General features: G+C 33.2%; 2 protein-coding genes and 2 long non-coding RNA genes across 5 annotated transcripts in view; 1 reads left to right on the top strand and 3 right to left on the bottom strand.

Moving 5' to 3' along the window:
• Positions 1-4100: 4100 nt before the first annotated feature.
• Positions 4101-12208, bottom strand: LOC100640836 (MAP kinase-activated protein kinase 2-like). Its single transcript, XM_003386867.2, has 10 exons — positions 11894-12208; positions 11488-11627; positions 10824-10882; positions 10684-10763; positions 10096-10222; positions 9973-10048; positions 9161-9285; positions 8297-8382; positions 7799-7879; positions 4101-4502 (listed from the first exon to the last, which is right to left on the bottom strand). Exons 1-10 carry the CDS (start codon positions 12089-12091, stop codon positions 4380-4382), a joined length of 1095 nt encoding a protein of 364 aa, XP_003386915.1. The 5' UTR covers positions 12092-12208; the 3' UTR covers positions 4101-4379.
• Positions 12209-12719: 511 nt separating this feature from the next.
• LOC109582340 (uncharacterized) lies at positions 12720-15305 on the bottom strand. The gene is made up of 5 exons (XR_002185043.1): positions 15252-15305; positions 15118-15161; positions 14079-14198; positions 12917-13000; positions 12720-12873 (listed from the first exon to the last, which is right to left on the bottom strand). It is a non-coding gene; the product is annotated as an uncharacterized LOC109582340 (long non-coding RNA).
• A 12-nt stretch (positions 15306-15317) lies between these two features.
• Positions 15318-25697, top strand: part of LOC109582341 (uncharacterized) — a 27029-nt gene continuing 16649 nt past the window's right edge. Inside the window, exons 1-14 of one of the 2 annotated variants that reach the window (XM_019997006.1) lie at positions 15318-15419; positions 15524-15803; positions 15860-16153; positions 16203-16250; positions 16308-16364; positions 16430-17091; positions 17153-17218; positions 17265-17334; positions 17406-17504; positions 17546-17602; positions 17655-17726; positions 17784-17918; positions 17970-18344; positions 19492-20899. In XM_019997006.1, coding sequence (XP_019852565.1) covers positions 15536-15803; positions 15860-16153; positions 16203-16250; positions 16308-16364; positions 16430-17091; positions 17153-17218; positions 17265-17334; positions 17406-17504; positions 17546-17602; positions 17655-17726; positions 17784-17918; positions 17970-18344; positions 19492-20096 — 2808 coding nt within the window. In that variant the 5' untranslated portion in view covers positions 15318-15419; positions 15524-15535 and the 3' untranslated portion in view covers positions 20097-20899. Of the gene's footprint in view, positions 15420-15523; positions 15804-15859; positions 16154-16202; positions 16251-16307; positions 16365-16429; positions 17092-17152; positions 17219-17264; positions 17335-17405; positions 17505-17545; positions 17603-17654; positions 17727-17783; positions 17919-17969; positions 18345-19491; positions 20900-25697 lie in introns of those variants that run through there. The other variant, XM_019997005.1, reaches the window with a different exon arrangement.
• On the bottom strand, positions 21440-25676 carry LOC109582344 (uncharacterized). Its single transcript, XR_002185050.1, has 7 exons — positions 25241-25676; positions 24486-25162; positions 24333-24413; positions 23284-23440; positions 21924-22077; positions 21659-21739; positions 21440-21586 (listed from the first exon to the last, which is right to left on the bottom strand). It is a non-coding gene; the product is annotated as an uncharacterized LOC109582344 (long non-coding RNA).

The following is a 25697-nucleotide window of genomic DNA, read 5'->3' on the forward strand; positions in this document are numbered from 1 at the left end:
ATTGTTAGTATTTTTATCATATTTTCAGGTGAATTGCTTCCCAAATTTGATGATACATATTCTACTGTTAGTTCACCAGTACCTTCATTGGTTACTAATAATGATATTGCAGTACTATCAGGTATAATGATTAAAGTGATGTAATTGTTATTAATTATTATTATAGATACACCTATTCATAAGACACGATCACTGGCTTATATTTTTATTATTTCTTTGTTTTTCTCTTTTATTATTCATATTTTTTATTATTTTTCTATTGTTATTTTTTTACTAGATTTATTCATACTCTTTATAACATTATTATTTTATTATACAATATTTTTTACTAATGCAAGTGAACCAGGCTCATCTGTTGCTCCAATATCAACAGGTAACTTTAGTAGATAAATTATTGTTATGATGATTGTTGAGAACAGTTGTTGTAATTATATAGCATTTTATTTTTTGTTAGGCCCATTCTTCTTCAGTGCAGCTCATAAACCTATTTTTAATGAGATAAGAGGTAGCTTTGGTATCCTCCATGATAAGATAGTTCCATTGATATCTCGATCAATTCCATCAGTCACAGAAATGAAGTCATTTCTTCAAAGATCCTTCCCTGAATTGAGTGCTGAGCTATCTAAAGCTGATAGTATTGAAGGCATTATGAATGTTGTAGTGAAGAATTGTCGAGTTAATGACATTTCAGTGATAAAAACAATTGTGCTACGGTTTGAAATCACTGAAGCAAAACCACTGATTTCGGAATATGAAGACAAATTGAAGACACTTAGTGGATCATTAAAAAACTTCCTGAGTCTGAATGAACCTCAACATCTTAGTGATTCAAAGACAATTCAGTTTACTTTGGGATGGGAACCAGATGACCACTCACTTGATGACATACGTAATCTCTTAGAGGAAGCATTTAAAGAATTAAACAAGAGGATTATTGTACGAAGCATTCATCGTGGGAACTCCATCACCATCATCTGTTATGCTCCATATCATTTACTAGCTGCTCTTCTCTTGGAAGCACAAGACAACCTAACTGTCTTGATGAAAGAATTCAGTTTAATTAGACTAACCATTGGCCACTACACTGTCAATGATAAAAAGATCAGATACAAAGTATAAGATACTGTAACTGTATGAGACCTTGTTTAATATTATGTACTGATTATAGGTAATGAATAATGAGTGTCTTGCAGAGGAGATTAAACTAGCTGATGGAGAGGAACAAGAACTGAGGACTTCACTTGATTACAAAGAAGGTGTGTGAGTTGATCTATTACTCAATATTGATGTTACTTATACTAATGGTATAGTATCAATATTTGAACAAGATAAACAACTGAATATCATCAAAAAAAGAAAAGGTATAGTTAGAATAATAAAGATATTTTATTAATGTATTTTTACTTGTATAGAGTATATTGAAGGATCAATACAGACACCAGGTACACGTATAGTTTTATTTTTACATGTATTTAGTTTTACATGTATAGTATATATTTTTGAACAATCAGTAATTTATCTTATAAATTAAAATTCTCATTGTGTCATTACTGTAGAATCTAAATTAAAAGTGAAGCTATTGACTAGAGGGAAGTTGATAAGTACAATATTCAAATCAAAGAAATCAGAGACTCAATATTTCCGAACCTCTCTCCTAATGAAAGCAGGTACTGACTCTACTGGTATAATCTGTCTATACTACCTCATCACAGAAAGAGAGGAGGCATTAGTAAAGTATAAGAAAGATATTGAATTAGTACAAAAGAATATATCAATAACTAGTGAACTACTGCTGATGGGTCAAAAAACAAATATTGAGAGTATGTGATATGTTAAATCATTAACTGATTGATATATTGTATAGAGAAGGATCAATGTACACAATCACTGGATGCAACAACAGCAGAAGCTATTTACACAGCACGTATTGACTATCATGGAATATATAGTAATGATCTTTCATTCAGTGAGGGAGAGCAGCTGAAGATGTATAAGAAGTCTGATAGATTTAAGTGGCAAGGAAAATCCTTGGTGTCTGGTGATGAGGGAGACATTCCTAGCAGTTGTGTTTACTCAATGTTGGAGTCGCTTCAATTGTTAGAGTTTATACTGTCAGTGGAAGAAGTGTCCCTTCCTATTCTACAAAAGATAAGGAATGATTCATCTAGTAATGATGAGAAAGCTTCTCTTTTCTTGGAGACTATTAATGATGATCCTATTATGATATCTGCACTGAGACAAGACAAGGAACAACATGATGAAGGTAATGTTTGTGATTATTGTCACTATAATCATGTTGATATTAAGTAGTTATGTGTGTTAAATTATCATACATACATAATAATGTACATACATGTCAATGCTGTTACACTTTTTGCATCTCAGTATGTTATACTTCATTAACTTATTTATTTTCTGAATTAATTTTATATAACCTTAATAAGTTGGTGTGGTCAACGTATCAATCCAAATTCCTTCAAAATTATGATACCGATACAAATTGATACTGTAAATATTGTTTTCATTGATAAAAATATTGATATATCACAACCACTAAGTACTATAGTGTGTGGGTGTTTGCAGTTCTGCCTTTGATACACCCACACACTATAATACAATTGTTTATTGATTTTAGTAACAACAAGTAAGTTGTGTGTGTTTGTATATACACATGATGCAAATAATGTGTATTATTATGTACATACATGTATATCAGTATAATCATTTTGTTTATATTAGGAGGCACTGTAAGAGTGAACTGGTACAGTGACAAGGTATACCTTCACTCTCCATCTCCAGTTCAGTGTAATGAAGTGATTGGTAATATTAATGATAATCATAAGAGGATTGACCTCCGCTCCTCATCTACTAATAGCACAGCATCTCTACTATCATCAACTAAACTGCATACACTAAACCTGAGGAGTCTTGAGATACGGTATACTCCATTAACTAACGATTGTATCCAGTACTTGTGTATACTACTAACTAATAATAAAACAATACAAGAACTAGTCATCAGGTCCCACTCCATAAGTGATAGAGGAGCTACTAATATCTGTCAAGCACTTGAACACAACTCTATACTTACCTCATTAGATCTTTATTATAATCCACTCATCACTTCTACTAGTGGACAGACTCTTTCTCACCTCCTCCTCAACAACTCATCACTAGTTGTACTAGATCTAAGGTATACTTCATTGTCTACTGAGTCAATACTACTCATCCTCCAGTCACTTATGAATAATAATAATATAAGAGAACTCAGGCTAGACAAGCGACACAAAGAGACTTGTATTACTTATCCTAACTATCACCTCATACAAGACAGAGTAGACTGGTACTAATCACTATTTACAATGTTTGTAAACTTGTGTATCATTGCCAAAAACAAGCGACCAATCAAAATACACTACATATAAAAGGCTGATGTGTAATTTTTATTCATTATTTTTGATATACATTATTTTATAATCTCGTTCTCATCAATTAGCATGTGATTCACTTCTACTAGTCCCACCCACAAAAAGTGACGGCAAATCTTCAAGACAACCACTCTATCATTTCCCTCTACCGTAGGGCGCCTTTTTTTCGAGGGCTATAAATTTCGCGGATTTCGCGATTTTTTAAAGATTCGCAAAAATTACTTTCGCGAAAATCAAATCAATACGGTACAAGATGGCAGACGGCATAAATTCGCGAAAATTAAATCCGCGAAATAAAAATCCACGAAATTTATAGCCCTCGAGAAAAAGGCGCCCTACGGTATTTTATCATTGTTGATCTCTAAATTAATTTTTAGCCAGAAATTTTTTGGCAAATGAAATACAACCCTCAGATTTAACATTAAAAAATGTTTAATATGTGTATGTACATGCACCTCAATCAAATCCTCATGTTCCCCCTCTCTCTCCTTTTTATTCCTCCCCAGGATAAAACTACAGTCCAAGACTACTCTCTTCCCTATTAGCTTAAACTATATAAAGATGACATCAAGAAGATGGTCCCTGATTCTGCTCTAAGGTCATACAAGAGTAGGTTTGTTGAGCCATCACTCATTGAGGGATTCAGTGAGATTGTCAAGATAAAAATATCTCTTCATTTTCCAAACAAAACGGCAGAAGATCTATACATGAGGTTTTGGGACTAACAAAAATAATCATTATTTTTATTATTAATACAAAAAATGTCAAAACTACTACAAAACATATACATGTATAAATAATAATAATAATAATTGCATGTATATTGTAATAATATAAATTTACTTTCGTCCGATACATTAAACATAAAGAGTGACAGTGACATTACCCATCAATGAGAGAGAGAGGGTTAAATTCTACAAAAATTTATTATTATTGTTTTTTTCCATTGCATTATTTTCCGGAATTCTTCTTTGCTCTTCGTGCAAGGATTGGATTGTTAGCATCTGCTACTTTCTTTATTTTTGATGGCTCGTCAGCAACTCTCATTGTAGCTAGTGCATGTGACATTTCATCCTATTAATAAAATAATAATAATAATAATAGTTCCAAATCAAATTTGAACCTTGCTACTATTTTCAAAAATTACAAAATTTAGAAAAAACTCTCTTTCTCTAAAACAATAATACAAGCTTTTAACATGTACATGTATACTCAAACTGTATAGAAATAACAAAATACATGTAGGCACATACGTGTACATGTAAATAAAGTAATGTGACTAATAAAAAGTATTAATCAATAATCACACATACTGTACATGACATGTACTGCATAATGCATATTACTTTACACATATTATACATGTACAGATGTAGCTGGTAATTTTAAGGGATTAGAAATTTGGTAAATTGCTAAATTTATGATGATTGGAAGGTTTTAAATCAGTAAACTTGTGGCCATGTGCCTTTGAGCATGGGCATTAGTGGTTCAAAATGGTGAGTTGAACTTTGGTGAACGGGTGTCATAAGAAAATGTAATAACAATTGGAGGTGATTTTGAAGCCATTTTTGAAAAAGGCCAAATTTTGAAAAGTGGCCCATTAAAAATTATCATAACTCAAAAAATATTTGTCAGAATCAGTTCAAACTTTCTACATAGCATAAGTACTGTATTTCCTCGATTACTAGCCATGGCTACTATAAATTTCAGCTCAAGTCGACAGGGGCTACTATTCGAGGGCGGCTACTATTTCTCTCCTAGCAAACATGTGGCCGGCCACGCCTGCACGTGACCGCACCCATCACTCACCATGAGTGCGCACCATTGTGTAGAAATCGAGCTAAACGTTTGGAGACATGGAAATTGAGAGTGTTGTCAGAGGCCACCATGTCTACAAGGCAATATGGAACCCAGTAATAGGAGAGAAACTATAGGTCTTGCCAGAAAACGACAACAAGCACTCGAACAAGTGCACGTGGCACATTAATTAATTAAATTTTAATTAACTGCAGCTTCTATTAGAGGGCGGCTACTATTACAATAGCTGCAAGCACAAATGGGGCTACTATTTGGATGCGGCTACTATTCGAAGGGCGGCTTAATCAAGGAAATACAGTACATTAATATGCATTTAAAAATGTAATAAAAATTGGGAGTGATTTTGGAGCCATTTTTTTTGGAAAAACCATGGGCTGTTATAATAGTACAGTTAAAAAGAGAACTGAGCCCTTAAAATAATTTTATTAAAAAGAGAAAAGAAAGAACAATAAGGAAGTTAGATAAGATAGAAAAACAAAGTTAAAATAAATAATAATTAATCACAAGTTAAGTTTATAATAATTAATCAAAAGTTAAATCAGGCATCAGTAATGGCCCTTGCATAATAGTACAGGGAAATTAAAAAATTGGCCCATTTTTAAAAAAAGATCATAACTCAAAAGAATTATTATTTGTCAGAATATTTGTAATTACAGTTTATACAAGCACATAAGTGATAACCACAATACTGCAACCCACAATAGATTTTACAAATAACACTGCTTATAAACCTACAGTCAACTCTACTAAGACATCTTCTACTCTTGGTGACATACAAGTTTACAATTTTTGAACGGGTTATAAATAACTATAACCCTGAAATAAAAGTAAAATTTAAGAATCAGCTCAAACTTTCTGCACAGCATAAAAACATTAATATGCATAAAAAACATAATAAAAATTTGGGATAATTTTGGAGCCATTTTTGGAAAAAACAATGGATCATACCGTACGGTTGGTAATATTCGAGGGTCCAAAATTTCGTGTTTTCTCCAAAATGTCCTTAGAAGCTAATATTCGTGGGTACAAATATTCGTGGGTGGTAGTAAGCAAACTTCTTTTCACTTGGATCTGCTGGACTAGCTTCCAACACATGGCTTATGGTGGAATATGGAGTAACAGACAAAAACTCTGGCTCCTCTACTGGCTTGAAAATAGTAGTTAGAGCTCTGCATGGCCCGTTAATTAGCTTTTATCTGTGGGTGGGTAGGGGTTAAAATTTCGTGGATAAAAATAAACCACGAAATTAACGAAAATTAATACCCCATGAAATTTACCAACCGTACGGTACTTTGCTTTTTTCAAAAAATTGGTTCGTTTCCTTAATTATCATAACTCCATCCTATCTCCTATGGAGTACTATTGCCAAGAAGCCGTACAATATCATATTAGAAAAAAATGCAAAATTCGTCAAAATCTCCCCCTCCAAATTACCACCTGTATGCATGTATGTACATGTATATGTACATGTAACAGTTAAAATTAAACTAGTACGTGTAGTGTAATCTGATTATAGTAGGAGGCATACATATTTGGTCAACAAATATGCACTCCTAATAAAAACAAGCAACTTACTAACAACTACAAGTAATTATAATAATAATGAGTGAGCAAATATTACGATGACAATGCAACTGATACACAAACAAATACACTGCACACTGCATGCATGTACATTGTACATTACATATAAGTGTACACTGTACATGTACAGTGTGGTACATGTACACATAGAATTATGTTATGCATGTCATCATTACAAGGTGCCAAAATCATCATGAAAGCAAACATAAAAACACTCCTAAAAGGTCACTATATTAAAAAAGCTGTTTAAATGCTGCCATATACATGTACATGTATACATTGTATACGTGTACATGTAGCTGGAAATACATGTATTAGCTAGGACTTAATTTTACAGTTTTACAGTTCATAATAAAATAATTCCACAAAGCACTAATAGTTAATGGGTGTGTATCAACAACTCATGCCTACAGTCACCATCAAAATTTAATTCATCATACATTAAAATTTTCGCTCCAATTGTACAAAAAGTGCATACTGTATATGCCATATACCATACAGAAGGAAATTTTGGAGGGAATAAATTTTGGCAAATTGATAAATTTTGGTGATTGGAAAATTTTAATTTGGTGAATTTGTGGCCATGTGCCATTGAGCATGCGCATAATGGCTCAAAATGGTGGATTTTTATTTTGGTGAATGGCTATCAAAATGCCAAATTCACCAAATTTAACTACCTCCAATATTTCCTTCTGTATGGTATTTCACAGGTATAAAATTTCGCAATTTGGCTGCATTTTTGTATCCGCAAATAAAAATTTCACGATTTTAATGTAAATACCACACCTACTATATAATCAGCACGCTATTTTACAGATTTTAATTTTGGCAAATTTTTTTCCAAAATGCAAAAATTGCAAAATTTAATCCCCACAAAATACACTGTATATGGCGGCGCATACGGTAATAAATAAATTTAAGCCCGGCAAATAATTATTTCTGTATGTTGTAACACACAAAATGAATACCTGAATGTCAGGCCATAGTTCCTTGTCATCTTGTAATACTTGAATACAGGCCAATGGGGTCTGAGGAACCTCTTGATATCCCTACAAATAATTTAATAAATCAATTTTTAGTAACACAAATAATGTAATGACTAATGATACTATTTATTAAAAAACTTTTTTTTTGTACAATGTCAATGTGTGCTACACAGTACATATGTTCTTGTGCCAGTTTATTTTTAGTAACATTATGACTACACATACAGTATGCTATTTGTCCCCATAAGAAATACAAAGAGTCTGTTTAATAACACACATAATGTAATGACTATAATGAATGTAATGACTATAATGAATGTAATGACTATAATGAATGTAATGATACTATTTATAGTAACACAATGATGAATCAAATTTCTCTTTTGCAATGTCAATGTTTGTTACACATGATTCTTGTGCCAGTTTATTTTTAATAACACAACATTACATCATACTATTCTATCAATAGTAACAACTCACAGCAATCCAACGATGACGCAATACATCATCAATGGTGAATCTGTCAGCTGGGTTGGTCTTTAATAATCCTTTAATCAAATCCTTAGCTACAACAACAATAATAACAAACCGATAATTAGTGGTCTATACTATAGTTAATGGTAATATATATACATGTACATGTACTGTAACTCAAGAACACCATATAGCAGAAAATTTCCGTGACCCAAAAATTTTGCGGATCCAATCAAAAATCAATTTTGTGGGTTTAATTTTCGTGGTTTTCTAGTTTTCAGCCATCTTGAACCATATTGAATCAATTTTTGCGGTTTTTATTTTAGTGGGTTTTGAAAAAAAAACACAAAATCCACAAAGATTTTGGGCCAAAAAATTTTCCGCTATACAGTACTCATTAGTGTAATATATATTATACAGTGCACCATACAGCAGAAAACTAAATTTTGGTGACATGCTAAACCTTGGTGATTGGAATTTACATGTATACGTACATTGTACATGTAATTTTGGTAAATTTGTGCCTATGTGCCATTGAGCATACACATAATGGATCAATATGGTGGACTTTTAATTTGTCGAATGGCTATAAATTTAACTCCTAAAATTGCTTGCTACATGGTACATGTAGTTGAAGGGCTACTAATCAAGTAAACTATATGCACATCTAGCAATTACATTAATTTTAATTTTAATGGTATTCACATAATTGCATTAAAAAATATCTTTGATTGAGATTTGCAAAGTTGCAAAGCACAGCCCCCTGCCATACATACAGTACATACTGTATGTATGTGTAGCTATGGTAGTACTGTTGGTACATGTACATTTAGGTCTTCTTTATCAAATTAGGGTTATGATAATATTTACCTTGCGATGAGACATTAGTCCATTCAGGATCAGGGAAGCCATACTGTCCCTGCCTTATCCTCTTCTTCATGCCAGGGGATATTGGAGCACCTCCATAACTGTAAAATGGGGGGAAACCACACAACCTAAGGGAGGGAAAGAGAGAGATAAGAATCACATATACTTGTATATTGTATATACAGTACAGTATACATGTACATGTATGTACAATGTAGTAGAGGAATGATTAGAAGTACATGTAAGAGAATAAGGAAGGCTGAGAGGGACTAAAGGAGGGAGAGAAGGAAAGAGGGAAGAGAGAAAAAGATGCATCATAGTACACACATGTTTACGTAAATAGAGAAAAGATAGAGTAATAGAAAAAGGGAAAATACAACAAATACACAATGAAGAGAGAGATTCCACAGATAAGAGATTAATTACTATACACATTCACTATACACGTATGTTTGTATAATTAGCATCGTGTAACAATAAGAGAGAGAGAGAGAGAGAGGGGGGGGAGAGAGGTACAGTGTTTATACACAATGTACATATACATGTATCATAGTTCTGCCTATGGTGGTTGGAGGTGGTCAGGACAACCACCTCAACAAATTAACCAACCAGTTCATCACTTAGACCAACCATCCCATTAATACTACATAAAGCATGATATTGTAGTCTACTAGATAATTCAAAAGGAAAACAGCCTCTAATTTTTTCTAGGCAGAACAATGCATCATGTGTGACAATAAGAGAGAGAGGGAGAGAGAGGGAGAGAGAGGTATATGTATGTACATGTACATGTACAATGTATTATTCTCCCTCACAGTATGTATGTTATAACTCCAATGGACCACATGTCACAGGATGTGTCATACTTCTCTGGACCTAAAACTTCAGGAGCTAAAAGAATACAATAACAAGAAGCAACAATAACAAACTGGACCTACCAACATAGTATGGAGTGTAACAAGGTGTTGTGAGTGCTTTGGAGCCGTGATTCTCTTTAGCAAATCCAAAATCAGTTAATTTTAGTTTAGCACTAGGAGTTTTATCACTGTAGAGTAAGTTCTCAGGCTATACACAATAATAATAATAAAATAATTATTATACTAGGCTTTTGGCTAAATCAACAGCATTATTATTAGATTTTATTATTTGGTTGCGGTTGTTGTTGATAACAATAAAATAAAAAGGCATGCAAAGGCTTGTACATGTAAATGAATGTATACTTTATTAAAAAATACACATAAACTCAAGAAAATTCCCTGCATAGCACAAATTACAATTAACATGCTGCATAAGTGGTTTTTTTCAAGGGTTGCAAATTTTGCCGATTCCTTCCTGATTCGCAAAAATCAATTTAATATGGTACTGTCATGGCACGTGGTAGAATTCACACAAATCAAATCCGCAAATTTGGAATTTCAGTAGATTTTGCAAAATATAATTCCCTAAACAGTAGTATACACCGCTTATATGATACATGACATTCTGAAGCAGTCAGTCAGTATAGCATCTCTCTATTAGTGACATACCTTAAGGTCACGGTGAGCTATATCCATATGATGCAAATGAGCCACTGCCAGTGAAATACACCTAACCACTTCAGCCGCTTCTAAATAATGCACACCAACCACATTAAAAAGTAACTTTTAAGTGGTAATCAACCATATACCTCTCTCGGTAAAGTGTCCTTTGTCTTGTATTCTATCAAAGAGTTCACCTCCTTCCATACTACACAATGTAGAGAAATAATAATATAATAAAAATTGTGCAGATCAGTCATGGATGATTACATGTACTGGTACATGTATGTACATAACTGACAGTGGTAATCAGTTGCAAAGCATTTATCATAATTTTCATTAATAGCTACAATAGATACATGTACATGTACATGTTAATGTACATGTAAAGTATCCAAGTTATCTCATTATACCAAAAAACTTGATCAGTTTTGGTAACAGGCCATTTTGTAGGCACCATTCAGTTCCATACATGTACATGTACAACTTCAATGAAAAATGCTTACGGTACAATATTCTATTGTGAAGAATTGATATTGACAAGATTAGAATACATGTACATGTAAGTATGCAACTACACAATACTAACTACTAGCTACATGTATTTTATTAATTAATCATTAATAGTCCCCAGAGATAAAAACAGTTACAATGTATCTCCTTAACAGCTTAGTAAGGTCAATAATTTACTAATCAACAGTCATGTAATACATGCAATTGTACATGTACAATGTATATCATAGATATTATGCATGCATGTACATACAATTTCTTGTGCTATTATTATAATGCGCTGTTATCTTAATGACTCACCATTCCATTACCACTAGTAAGCTCCTATGTCCCATGAACACGTTCTCATACACATCACAAATGTTGACAATATTCTCATGGGAACATGAACGCCAGTGGAGATCAAGCTCACGACGTGACTTTGGATTCTCTCTTAATATCTGAGAAAATAAAAGAGAAAGAATAGAAAAATATACATGTATCTTATAGCTGGAAAATTTGACAGTCTGAAACTTTGGCAACTTTGCATCAAATTGCCTATGGCGATTTACTATCTTGTCTTTTCTTTAAGTACTTATTTTGAACCGCCAATCTTCCAAATTAACTCTCTGCCAAATTTTCTGGATATACAGTACATTGCACACATATATATGTAATAAAATGACTCATGCATGTGTATTGTAATCAAACAGCATAACCTCCTAACCTTCAATGCTCTTCTTTCGCCGGTTGCTTTGTGTATACACTCCAGCACTTTACCATTGACCCCCACGCCGAGTGAACGGGTCAATATGGTGTAGTCTCCAGTAATGGCGTGCTTCTTTGGAATCAGGGGCTTCTGAGCTGACGGGACGTGAGCAGCAAAGTCAGGGGGAGCTTTGCCTGTTAACGGATGAGATGACATGACGGGACAGCCTGGAACAAGAAATAAGTAAAGCTAAGATAAGGCAGTGAAAAACTCGAAAGAATAGCTCTAGCTCTAGCTCTTAGGTATGAAACCACACCTACATATACATTATGCACAATCACGTGACAAAATGTTAAAATAACTTAATAACCAGCCCCACCTTTATCTGCAGAGCTGGCTTAAGTCTTTTATTTGTCTCTTCTAGTCCTCAACATAGATAATCTATAATACCAGCCCCACCCTTATCTGCAGAGCTGGCTTAAGTCTTCTATTTGTTTCTTCTAGTCCTCAACATAGATAATCTATAATATTACATATCAAACTTCAATATAGGTAACAGCTTAGTGTGCACTATGTTTGCTAGTCTGGTTTCCAGACTACTTTTTGCATGTTAAACATGAATTTATACCGTCTATCTGGAAATTTTTACTGTGATTTTAATTTTACTGGATTAGAATTTCGCAAAAAATTAGATTACCCATATAATTACATGCCACATTCGATAATACATAACACAGTCTTATTTAGTAAAAATTAAATCACAGCACAATTTTAAAACACAAAAATTTTGTACCACACTAATTTCCTGATCTATGGTATTTGAATTGATTCATAAAAAACTATTGAGATATAGTAGTTTAATAAATTTCAAAAAGTTCAAAATTTTAAAATAATGTCCAATTTTTGTGTTTCCAGTTATACAGTATTTACATGTATTACTTAATTATTTAATAAAGTGAAAAATGATTCGAAGTCCTTGAGACAGTCTGACTATAGCTCTAAAGAAAGAAATTAACTAAATATTATTAATTAACAGCTAACCTGATTTATTAGTCTTCGTCCAAGCAGTTTTAGGTTATATCAAAATATCAAAAAAGGTACACTGATGGACATTATCTTCTAACACTAAAAGAGGGTGAAATTGATATAAAAGGGGATGCATGTGCTTAGTGAATGTGATCAGGGTTTCCCACAAAAATGCTAAGTGAGCTAAAAGCATGCTTTATCATGAGCTGACAAGCACTACGATAGTACATGTACATGTAAATGGCTTTGGGGCAACTTAAAAATTTATAAAAATTCAAATATGGCATGAAGCAGCTCAAAGCTTATACACAAGGTATAAGGACATGTATCTAATATTTATTTGTCCTTGACATTTTCAGTGAAATTTGGCCAAAAATCCTATACTATAGTATCAAAAGCAGATAAACCATATGTTTAGTACATATTGGCCCCATTTTGAGTAACGTTAAAAAAAAACTAATTCTGACTTAAAATAAGCTCAAAACTTGCTCAACATAAGAACATGTATATCTACATGCATCAGAAAAAATTTTGAATTTTCTCCTAGTCATGCATCTTTGGCAAAATCTGTACTGTAGTTCAGGGACTTTGGCCTAATTTTGGAACAAATTAGAAAATTTGTACAAAATCCTCAGAATCAGCTCAAACTTTTTACACAACATAAGAACTGACATGTATTTGTATCAGAAAAAATTGTAAAGTGGAGGAGTTTTTCTTTTCATTTTTGGCAAAATTCAGCCAATGATCCTGTACTATACATTTGCAAAAAATTCAATTTGAATGAGAATCAGCTCAAACTTGCTACACAACATAGAAATATAAATATGCTCACAAAAAATTATAAAAGTAGATAATGCTCTCCTTTTCATTTTTGGCAAAATTTGGCCTATAATTTAGCAACTTAAAAAATTTGTAGAAATATAATAATGATTGGAATCAGTTCAAAGATTCTACACAACATAAAAACATGTATATGCATCAGAAAAAAACTTTTAAAAATGAGAAATTCTTCTAGTCATTTTTGATGAAGATGAGCTAAGCACATACTATATTTTAAATAACTTATAAAAATTATGAATATCAAAATCAGCCCAAATATGCTATATGCATCATAAACAAGTATAAAATGGAAAATTCTCTCCTAACAAATTTTGAGCAAATCTGGATGTGGTCTTACCTGGTAATTGTTTCACTGATAGGTACATAAAATTGAAATATTCACTTCATAACTGATAGACATCAATGGGTCACCCTGTACTTCAATGCATGGCCTTCAGTTGAAGTTAAAATGGTTGATCTGAAATATTACAAAATATAAGGACATTTATATATACATGTATTGGACAATGACATGAGACAGAGTTTTCCCCAAAAACATGCTACATGTACAATGTATAAGTGAGCTAAAGGACATGTTTTATGAGCTAACAAGCACTATTATGCTTGTATACCAAACTACCAATTGAATAGTACATGGCTTTAAAGCAACTTAAAAATCTAATTTTGATCAAAACTGGCTCAACATTCCTATGCAATGTAAGTATATGCATCAGAAAATTGTTTTAAAAGAAGAAATCTCTTTTAGCCATTTTGACAAAATTTGCTGGGGCAACGACAAAACCCTTGGGTCAATTGCTGGCCCAATTTTGAAGCAACTTCAAAATTCACTAATTAAATCAAAATAAACTCAAAGTTGATACACAACTTAAGGACATGTATATTAATCAGTAAAAATGTAACAAAAATTAAGAGTAATTTTGGAGCCACTGGGTATTTTTTAATTTTGATTTTAAAATGTCCATAAATCAAAATCTTTTAATAGAAATCAGTTCTAAATTTTTACATAACATAAGCATATCAATGTGTATCATAAAATGTATTATTGTGGGTGATTTTTGGAGCCATTTTTGGAAAAAAGCATATGGGCGATAGTACAGGCTATTCTCCGGTAGTCTCACCCCGCCCCTTTGCTTACCTGCGGCGCGCGCAGGTAAGCAAAGGGGCGGAGCGAGCTAATTCTCCGGAAAATTAGCCAATTCTTTTAAAATGGCCACAACTCAAAAAATGTTAGTCAGAATTAACTCAAACTCATAAGGACATCAATACATGCATGTATCAAAAATTAATGATAATTTTGATGCAACATGAACTACATGCAGTGCAGGGTAAAGTGGCATATTAAAATGCTTGTAACACTAACTAAAAACAATACTTACTTTGAAAATAATTGTCTTTCTACATTCCTTTTTGAAATAGACTACTAGAAATAAAATTGATAATTGCTAGATATAAAAATATTATCATGTTGTGAATGTTTACTAAGTTCCTTTGTAAGCTCATTTAAACTTACCAAAACAATATCACATCAGTGTCTAGAGAAACTAGATCTAGCCCCTCCCTCTTTAGATCTACTCCAAATTTGCATCCGGTTAGCTTCAGCTTGTTCTTTGATCAATGGCAACTACAACCAGTTCTTGTTCCTCTTCTATGAGTCTCTTCTCTTCTCCTTTGACTATTGGTAATGTTCATTAACTATCTATGTCTCATTAAATACGAGTATGATCTTAGATAATAGAGTAATAGTTTCATCAGTTTACTCTAATATCTATGGTATGATTTTAGGTCAACTTATTGATGTACTTCAGTAATCTGTTGAAAAGATGTGGTTTCCCTCAGACAAGATGGAGGGCACTAGGACTGAGACTAGGACTACTCAAGAACACACTGGACGTCATTAAAAGGGACAATGACACAACAGATGATTGTTTAACTGAATGCCTCTCCCAGTGGTTGTCCAGAGCTGATAATGTTAACTTTAAAGGTGGAACTACCTTTGACTCACTGTCAGATGCTCTTAAATCTATGAATGAGAATGCCGCATCTGATAGAATAAATCAAGAGAGTAAGTCAATATCGATCACTGATTGTATTAGTATTGACTGTGTGTGTATTCTATAGAATGTAAAGCTAAGGCTATTGATATATTCAGCACTCATCATCCACTCCTCTCTCAGTCTCTCTCTGATCCTGTCAGTGTAGCTATTATGCTTCAAAGAGAGGGTGTCATATCAAGACAAGCATTGGCTACTGTGGAATCAGCTAGTCCCTCTGTTCCTAATCAACGTAAAGTCCTGTTAGCTGCCATTAGAGTAGCTATTCAAAGCAAGTATAGTTTACTACAAACATTTGCTAGTGTATTGTGCAAGTTCACTGGTAATGCAAAAATAGGAACAGTTATACAAAAAGACTATAGTAAGCTAAATGTAGATTTATGTTAGTTTTATTGCTGTTTTAATTTTAGATACACAATTTTCTACTGATGATTTTGTTAATATTGAAATAAAAGAAGGTATAATAATAATAATAATAATTTTTTTATCAATTACCGGGGTATTATTCTTTTTAGATTCAAGCACTGGAACAATCACACCATCATCACCTCACACACTAACTGCACTAACAGGTACATGTACATGTACATGTACCTCATTGATAATTAAAATGATTAATATTATGATTAATCCTTAGTTGAAATTCCTGTTCGAAAGAGTAAATCAAGAGAATTCAGTTCAATAAGAGCTTCACTGGCTAGAATGATATTTAAAGTGTCCAAAGCTATCACACAGAAATCTCCACCTCTGATTGACCTAAAGTCTCTCATTTGTCTCTTTAATTCTGATCTAAAAGGAAAGCTAGCTGAGTGCAATGATATATCCAGTGTAGTGCATGTGATTGAAGGAGAGTGTTCATTGACTGATATTGAACTGTTAGAAACTGTAGTTGAAGAATTTGAAGTCACTGAAGCTGAAAGATACATTGAACAATACAAGACATCATTGGAAGGGTTCTGTCACTCAATTTCGATTGATCTTTGCTTGAAGGAGAAGTTTGATGCTGTCAATACAAACCCTTCTCTTAAATGTGAAACAGCAACATTTGTCTTGGACTGGAGACCTGATGAGAAGAAATTGAAGGATATTACTGACATTCTTTCCGAAACATCCGGTAAATTTGTAAAGATAAAGTATATTGATACTGGATACTCCATTGTGGTCACTTGCTCGTTCCCTCACTCTCTCACTGGAGTTCTCATCATAAAATTGAGTGAGAATCTTGAATTATTAATAAAGAATGGTCTAATGAAGCTTACTGTTGGATACTGCACAATATGGAAGAAACGAAAGATACAAGTAAGTGTATATACATGTATACTGTCAGTAATTATCATTATATACTGTATTATAATTAAAGGAAATACAGAAAGCACTGGAAGAGGATGTACCTCATGAGATAAAGGAACAACCTCATGATACAAATGTATAAATAATTTGTGTTTGATTATTTTATTAGACTAACTTAATAGGAAGAGAGAGTAGCAAGACTGGAGAAGAAAGAAACAGAAGGAGCAACACCTCAATCAGCAATTAATCAAGGTATAATAATACACTAATCATTATTGTAATGACCAATATAGTATCATTTGATGAATATTATTGTATTTTAGATATACATGTAGAACAAATTGATATAAGTATGACAATACTTAATACACAATTGAAAAAAGAAATAAAAATGAATAAACAATTAAAAGAAACATTAACAAGTATTAAAAACTTTATTATAATTATAATGAAAGTAATGTAGAAATGAGAGTAAAGGCACTTCAGGAACATGTGTTATTAGCAATAAATACTAGTTCAGGTTAGACTATTAATATTATTGGATTTATTTATCATTTTATTATTGTTTAAAGCATCATACAGCATTAGAAAAGGAATGAGAATGGAAATAGAACAACTGCAATTATTATTCACACATAAAACTGGTATCATTGAATCATAACGTATGTTTTTGTGTGTTTTATATGTAATTACTATGATAGGTTTACTGGATCAGAATAAATCATTAATAAATATTAAAAGGTTAATAGCTGAACTACAAGAACAGATATCATTAATGAGTGTCCATATACATAATAAAAGAGAAGAGAATGAAGAATATAGAGATGTAATAAGAAGTATGTTTCATTATTATATTGATATATTTACTATCACTGGTATAATTATAGTGAATAAGCCAACAGCAGAATCTGTTTTTATTGCTCGTTATGGCTATCGTGCAGTGTATAGCAATCAAATATCATTCAGTAAGGGAGAGGAGCTGGAGATATATGAGAAGCGGAGTAGTTTTTGGTGGAAAGGAAGATCCATAGTGTCTGGTGATGTAGGATACATTCCTAGTAGTTGTGTTTACTCAATGCTGGAGTCGCTTCAATTTTTAGAGTTTATAATGTCTGTGGAGAAAGTGTCCCTTCCTATTCTACAGAAGATAAGGTATGATTCATCTAGTAATGATGAGAAAGCTCCTCTTTTCTTGGAAATTATTAATGATGATCCTATTATGATATCTGGACTGAGACAAGACAAGGAGCAACATGATAAATGTATGTGTAATTATTATGACAGTTATAGTATAATTATTAATTCATGCATTATACATGTATGTATCTCGTGCATGAATAGAGGTTCTACAGTCAAACTTGCATGGCTTGGAACCCAATACTGTCCTGTTTTTAGGCTAATTATGGAAGTGTCCTTATTTCAGAGCTAGGTTTATAAATACACATTTTTAGACTGATTCTGTACCTGTCCTGATTATAACATACATGTCCTTATTAAAGTGTCTATGCACTAGACTGTATATTCATTCAGTCACAAATTTCAAATTTTACTCTGTACAAACATGATGCAAACTGTATGGCTCCATAAAAAGCTCTATATTTTCTTGATACATGTACTTTTAAAATTATTGTGAATTAACCAACATCAAGTGCGCAGTTGTTAAAACAGCAACTAGTAACTTAAATTCTCTTAATTATCAAATTTCACAAATATTTTTGAATTACATGTTACACATGTATGGAAAGTTGCAGCGCCTTGTATGACCACACATTCACACCTATTGTATACCTGTTTTGTTTGAACAAAATAAGTGTATGTGTTTGGTTACGGACCTTTCCCATGCACAACTGAGCATTTAGCAATAAAAAGATGTACAAAAATAAATTGGCAAAATCTATTTTCTGTGCAATGAGCATTAATTTGTGAGCTTGCATTATAAAAAAATTGAAAAGCCACTTTTTCCTATTCATCTCCAGGCCCGTAGCCAGGGGGGGTTCGGGGGGTTCGGACGAACCCCCTGTTGTAGCTGCAAAAAAGTTTTAGATTAGCTCCTGTCATGAAGAACAGCACTGCAAAAGCAGGATTAGCATTTTGGCAACAGCGAGAAGCACAGATAGCCATTTTAGCTGAGTCAGCACATGGCTGAGATGCGCATATGCGTAAATTAAGACCACGCCTACCAACCACGCCCATTTTTGTCAAAATTTTTGCTGCGCGCTTCGCACGCAGCAATTTCCGAACCCCCTATTTTAAGTTCCTGGCTACGGCCCTGATCTCTATATACACAACATGACAGATTGTAAATAATTTTTATTGCTGAACGTTCAGTGTTTATGTAATGTACATGTAAATTTTATGCATTATTATCTAGATTATTTATGAAATGCATGATCCTTTGGTTTATATTAGGTGTCACTGGGAGTGTGGACTGGTACAGTGACAGTGTATCCCTTTACTATCCATCTCCAATTCAGTGTAATGAAGTGATTAGTAATATCAAAGATCACGAGAAGATAGTCCTCCACTTCTCATCTACTAATAGTACAGTAGCTCTGCTGTCATCAACTAAACTGCATACACTAAACCTGAGGAGACTTGTGATATGGACCACCCCATTAACTAATGATTGTATCCAGTACTTGTGTATACTACTAACAAATAATAAAAAAATACAGGAACTAGTTATCAGTAACCACTCCATCAGTGATAGAGGAGTTACCAATGTCTGTCAAGCACTTAAACACAACACTACACTTACCTCATTAAATCTTTTTGATAATCCTCTTATTGTTAGTGGACAAGCTCTTTCTCACCTCCTCAATAACTCATCACTAGTTGAACTAGATCTAAGAAGGACTTCATTGACTACCAAGTCAATACTACTCATCCTCCAGTCATCAAGTAATAATGAGATGATGAGGAGACTCATGCTAGACAAGCGACATGAAGAGACCTGTATTAATACTTATCCCAACTATCACCTCATACAAGACAGAGTAGAGTGGAAGTACTAATCACTCTTCATTTGAATTTATTAAGAATCTCTTGATACAACAATTATTATACCAAGTTAGTTCATCTTCACCAATAAGCAACCAATCAGAATACACTACTTTACATGGTAGAAGGGGGACCAGTGGTACATTATATTATCATCATAAATCTAACACATAAACATCTCTTGATCTCTCATCAATCTACCAGTATTTCTCTCTCCAGTATATACAGTGTATACTGTACATTCCTTCTCTTTCTGACACACACTCATGTCACTGTCTCTGTCTTTTTGCTGTCATCATTTCTTTCTATTTCCCTCTCTTTCATTTCTATCTCTCCCTCAGTCTTCAATAACTTTTCTCTAGCTGACCTTCCTCCATTTCAGCAAATCAGTCTTAGGATAAAAATATAAAGAATTTATTTTTAACATAAATTTTTGAACAATTACCGTATAGCCAAAAAATTTCGTGAGGAATAAATTTTCGTATTTTCGTGATTACTGCTTGAATCACGAAAAATTAAACCCCCGAAAATAAATATTAATTGAGAGGCGTGGTTAACCACGCCTTAGACTAATAAACGTGCCCTCGTGTCAAATCGTGTTCTCGGTCAAGCTGATGTCTCTGTTACTCTGTATTGCTATTTTAAGCATACTGCCTAGGTCAAAGATGATCTTCCCCATCTCTGGTGTCCACACTGATTTGTAGACATGGTGCCCCTTGACACAAGAGTCCGTCTCAAACCATGTTTTAATTAAATAAGGCGTGGTCATTATTATTATTATTATTAAAATAAAATCACGAAAATATTTATCACGGAATTTAAAATTTCTCCATAAATTTCATTATTCACGAAATTTTAAGCCTCGAAAATTTTTGGCTATACGGTATACTTTTTCTTTTTTCTAAAATTAAGATGGCATCTAGTTAAATTTATTGCAGCAAATAATGCAGAAAACAGGTGCCATGAATGACTTGTTAGTTCTACATGAATATTGATACCATATAGCCACAAAGTTTTGAGGCAATAAACTTTCGCGAATCGGGCCACAAGTCTTTTTTTGCGAATTAACTTTCGTGGTTCTCATTTAAAGTACACATTTTTATAGGATGATACGGATAATTTTACGGAATTAACTTGCACAGATATGGAAAATCCACAAAAACAGCAAAAATTATGCCCTCAAAATTAAGTGGCTATATGGTACTACTAACGCCATAACTCCTCCTCTTTCTAATCTCACTTCAATAGCATGATTAAAATAACAAAATCATAATTACACATGTATAAAAATAAATAATGGAAATAAAAAAGGAGGGAAAAGAAAATATAATAACAAAAAATAGTTCACATTCACACATACAAAATGATAAGAAATATCCTCACATTAATTTAATGAGTCACACAAAAACTAAGACTCATCCTGTGCTTGTTCACAGGTTGTAAGGACTATAAATAGATGATATGATATTTCTCTTCCTGAGGATGTAACCTCAAGTTTAAAATCCTAATAAAAATAACAATGATGTAAAATTTAATGCTAAAGAAGGGAGAGAAAAAAAGAAAGACGTTTTCTCACTTTTCTGATGCCATCCATTCTTCAACTGTTAAAGGTACCGTACTAGTACATGTATGTGTCTGTCTGATGGTATCCTAATGCCTGAATAATAAAATAATTATAATTGGGTCGAGCAAAAGCAAGTGCCACTTAAGTGAGAGGTAACAGAAAAGAAGAGCAAAACTTCAGACATTTTCTATTACAAAATTATTTTTAGTAGTGAATTCACTAGTAAAATAATTTTAATAGAAAATTTTTAAAAAGTTTTGCTGTTCTCTTCTGTTACTTTGTGCTGCTCCAGTTAGTCTGTGAATTTCTCCTTTCATATTCTGTTTACTAGAGTCACTCCTCCTCCTCCTCCTGATTTCAACTGACAGAATTCTTCTTTTAATTGTCTTTGGTTCTCCTATTAATATCTCAGCTCATGCTTTAGTCAATGCCTATACGGAGAAAAAGGGAGAGAGAATAAAAATAGAGAATTATTTAATGAGTATAATTTACTAGCTACATGTACTTTTAATATCACAGGTACTATTACATGTACAGTGTACATACATGTAAACGAGACACCTACGGTGCATGGCCTCGCCCCTATAGCTGCTATGGTGCATGCCCGCACTGCAATAGCTGTTTGATTATCAACATGAAGAGAGTCTGCTCAACACTAGCTTCCTGCAGTTGCACTTGCTCTTGAATACCTGCAGAAGTAGCAGCACTGCAGCACATACATGCAAGCAGCTCCAGCCCCTCCCATGCATGTAGATTGAAAGGTGTGGCATTCCATCATAACTGGAATGATTGGCAGCAAGAAGACCATGTGAGAAAGAAGCTTCACTTTTTCTTTACTAATCAGCAATATATGATAAACTTGCTGACAAAAAAAGTTGCTGCCTTTGTATATTTGAGATAGTATAGGTACTTTAGTACCTATAACCCAGCAAGTTGTTGCTCTAGCGCTGCACAAACGAGTGACCTCAACAATTTCAAGTCAGTATAACTCTTCATCAAGTAAGATTTAGAGAAATCTGTTCATATTATTTGAAGGCCATGTTCTAATCTACTGAAAAATGCTACCATCTATTTCTAAAGTGCTAACACAACGGAACTTGGCCCAACTACTCGATTTTCTTACTTTGAAGCTTCTGTACCTAGCACTTGTATTTGAGCAACACAAAACAGTTAAGAAAGACTTTTCCACGCCAAAAAGAAAGATCTAGGAGCTTGAAACATGCTGTGCTAAAGTTATTGTTTATTAAAAACAAATTTCAGTTGTACAGAATGAATGAATGACAGACAGACAGACACAACAACTACCTATACCTCGCGTAGGCGAGGCCAATTATAGCATGAGGACTGACATCAATATGTAATAACAGCAATTGTCAGGCTACAGTAAATTAATGTCATTGCAACACACATTTAAATTAAATCATTTAATTAAAAGGTTGTCTTTATTAATTGAGCAGAAATTGGTCAAAGCTGACCTGATGGACCAGGTTTCCTATGATACTCATGAGTGACCATTTCATAAAAAAGGCAAATCAAATCAAGCAATGTTCGTAGTTCGTACACAGTGTTTGAACAATGATTGAATGTAATTTCAAGCTATACCAATTAATAACTATTAATCACTATTAATAACTCACTAATGGAGGAACGTGAGTATTTCTCCAGTCTGTCATTTCTGTCAGGTCAGGGTCTGTAGAGAGACACCCTTCACCCTCGTCAACTTGTCATAGATTAGATCCTCTTTGAAAGGACTAGGAATATACTCTGACCCCCTTGAGTGAATAATTTTAGACCCTATATGAAACATAAGTTAACTATTAGTCATACCATTTTCAAATAAAAATATACATGTGCATATATGTGTACAAATTGAAATTTGTACATGTATTTTAAATTTACATATACATGTATATGTACTATATATGTACATGTGAGCTGATTTCAGAGCCACTTTTTGGAAAAAAGCAAATCCTATAATCTTCGCTTTTTCTGAATTTTTGCTATTTATAAAATAGACATAACTCAAAAACTTTTAGCTGGGATTAGCTCAAACTTCGTACAAAATAAGGGCATACGTATGTAAGCATAAAAAAATGCAATAAAAATTGGGGGTGATTTTGAAGTCATTTTTTGAAAAAATGGGCTACAGTACAGGGTATTTTCAGAAATTTTCCAATTTAAAAAAATGGTCATAACTCAAAAACTTTTAGTCAAAACTGGCTAAAACTTTCAACACAAAATAAAGACATCAGAAACTGCAATAATATTGGAGATCATTTCAAAGCCATTTTTGGAAAAAACCATGAGGTACATGTACATGTAATAGTACAGGTATTTTTCAGAAAATTTGCCAATTATAAAGACTTTCAGTTGGAATCAGGTCAAAATTTTTATACAGCAAAAGGACATCAATAATCAATCAGAAAATGTAATAAAAATTAGGAGTGATTTTGGAGCCATTTTTCAGAACAAACCATGGGCTATAGGTTAAAGTATTTTTCAGAAACTCGCCAATTTTAATAAATGCCCATAACTCAAAAAACTTTTAGTCGGAATCAGCTCAAACTTTCTAGAATGCACACATAGTCAATAGTCACATACATGTAATGATGAAATGGTTTGGTAAATGTGACATTATACACATGACACATTAGATGCTGTTTGAAACTATTACAGTCAGTCTTACTTGATAGAATGTTTCATTGATATAATGGTAGAGTAACCAGTCATAAGGTATGAAAGATCTTGAAGGCATTGGGGTCTAGAGCTACATGTACATGCAGTTAGTGTGAATATACACGTACATGTAATAATGATATGATATCAACAACTTGAATACCTTTAATATAGCCTAGATGCGCTAACTTTTGTATTGTAATAAGAACTGGCGGATCTTGTACATAAAATGTAAAAAGAGGAGCATTACAATAATAATCCTAAAAATATTAATAAAATACATGTTCATGTAGGTACCACCTACTACAAGTATACGTTATAAAATTTTGTGGCACAAATGTTAACAATTAACTTTCATCAAAATTTAAAATTTTCTCTACTTTACATGTACCATATACTGAGATATTTTCACATCGCTAAATTTTTTGCGAATTTTGCATTTGTAAAATTTCCCGAAATAATATTTTCACGAATAGCTTGTAAACTCCACCATGTGGCAATGTAAATTCATAATTTCACAATTTTTATTTTCGCGACGGAGCAAAAAAAGCGAAATCCGCGAAAATTTGGCTACTCAAAAATTTCCCAGTATACGGTATACATGCACATGTACATGACATGCATACTAATTAGATATGCTTCAATTGGCAATAGTAGGCTAATGCAATTACTTTAGTTACTAATTAATTGTTCACTATTAAATCTTGTGATAAATCATTAATTATACATGCATTTCATAACAAAATAAACCGGCAAACCCAACTGCCCACATCAGGCACACCGAGGCTATGAAATGGGATTTGGAGTATAGAACATGTACATTATTGAAGTTACAAGTTCCTACGAGGAAGTAAATGAAAAAAGAATAAAATGAGAGAAATGAGGATAAAATCTAAGTATATCTAGGATGAACTTTACCTGGAAGATTCAGTACTAACTCCGAGACTTACCCAGTACCGCCATATCAACCACGCCTACCTAATGGCTACTCGTTTTGTGCTCTGAGACCAACCTGTGTCCCCATCTGATTCTTTGCCGGTTTAAATTTGTTTTTACCGGCCACAAATCCAGGTTGTTGCTGTGTTGTCTCTGTGTAGTGTTTTCTGTTTCTTCCTGTAGCTAGATCGTCACTTAAAAAGAAGACACGTGCTGTCACGATGGCTTCCAAGACTGAACACTCGTTCTAAGGTTATGACAGCTCCTATTGATTCTCCTGGCAAGAGGACCACTGTCGGGTCAAAATCACGAAAGAAGACTAACAAATACTGCTGCCCAATTTGCCAAGATGATATTGATGATGATTGTCAGGACTCCATTTTCTGTGAAGGGAATTGCCAAACATGGATTCATCGTGGCTGTGGTGGTCTGTCCAAGC

The sequence above is a fragment of the Amphimedon queenslandica genome, unplaced genomic scaffold, assembly GCF_000090795.2.
Source record: "Amphimedon queenslandica unplaced genomic scaffold, v1.1 AMPQUscaffold_13389, whole genome shotgun sequence".
Taxonomy (NCBI): Eukaryota; Metazoa; Porifera; class Demospongiae; order Haplosclerida; family Niphatidae; genus Amphimedon; species Amphimedon queenslandica.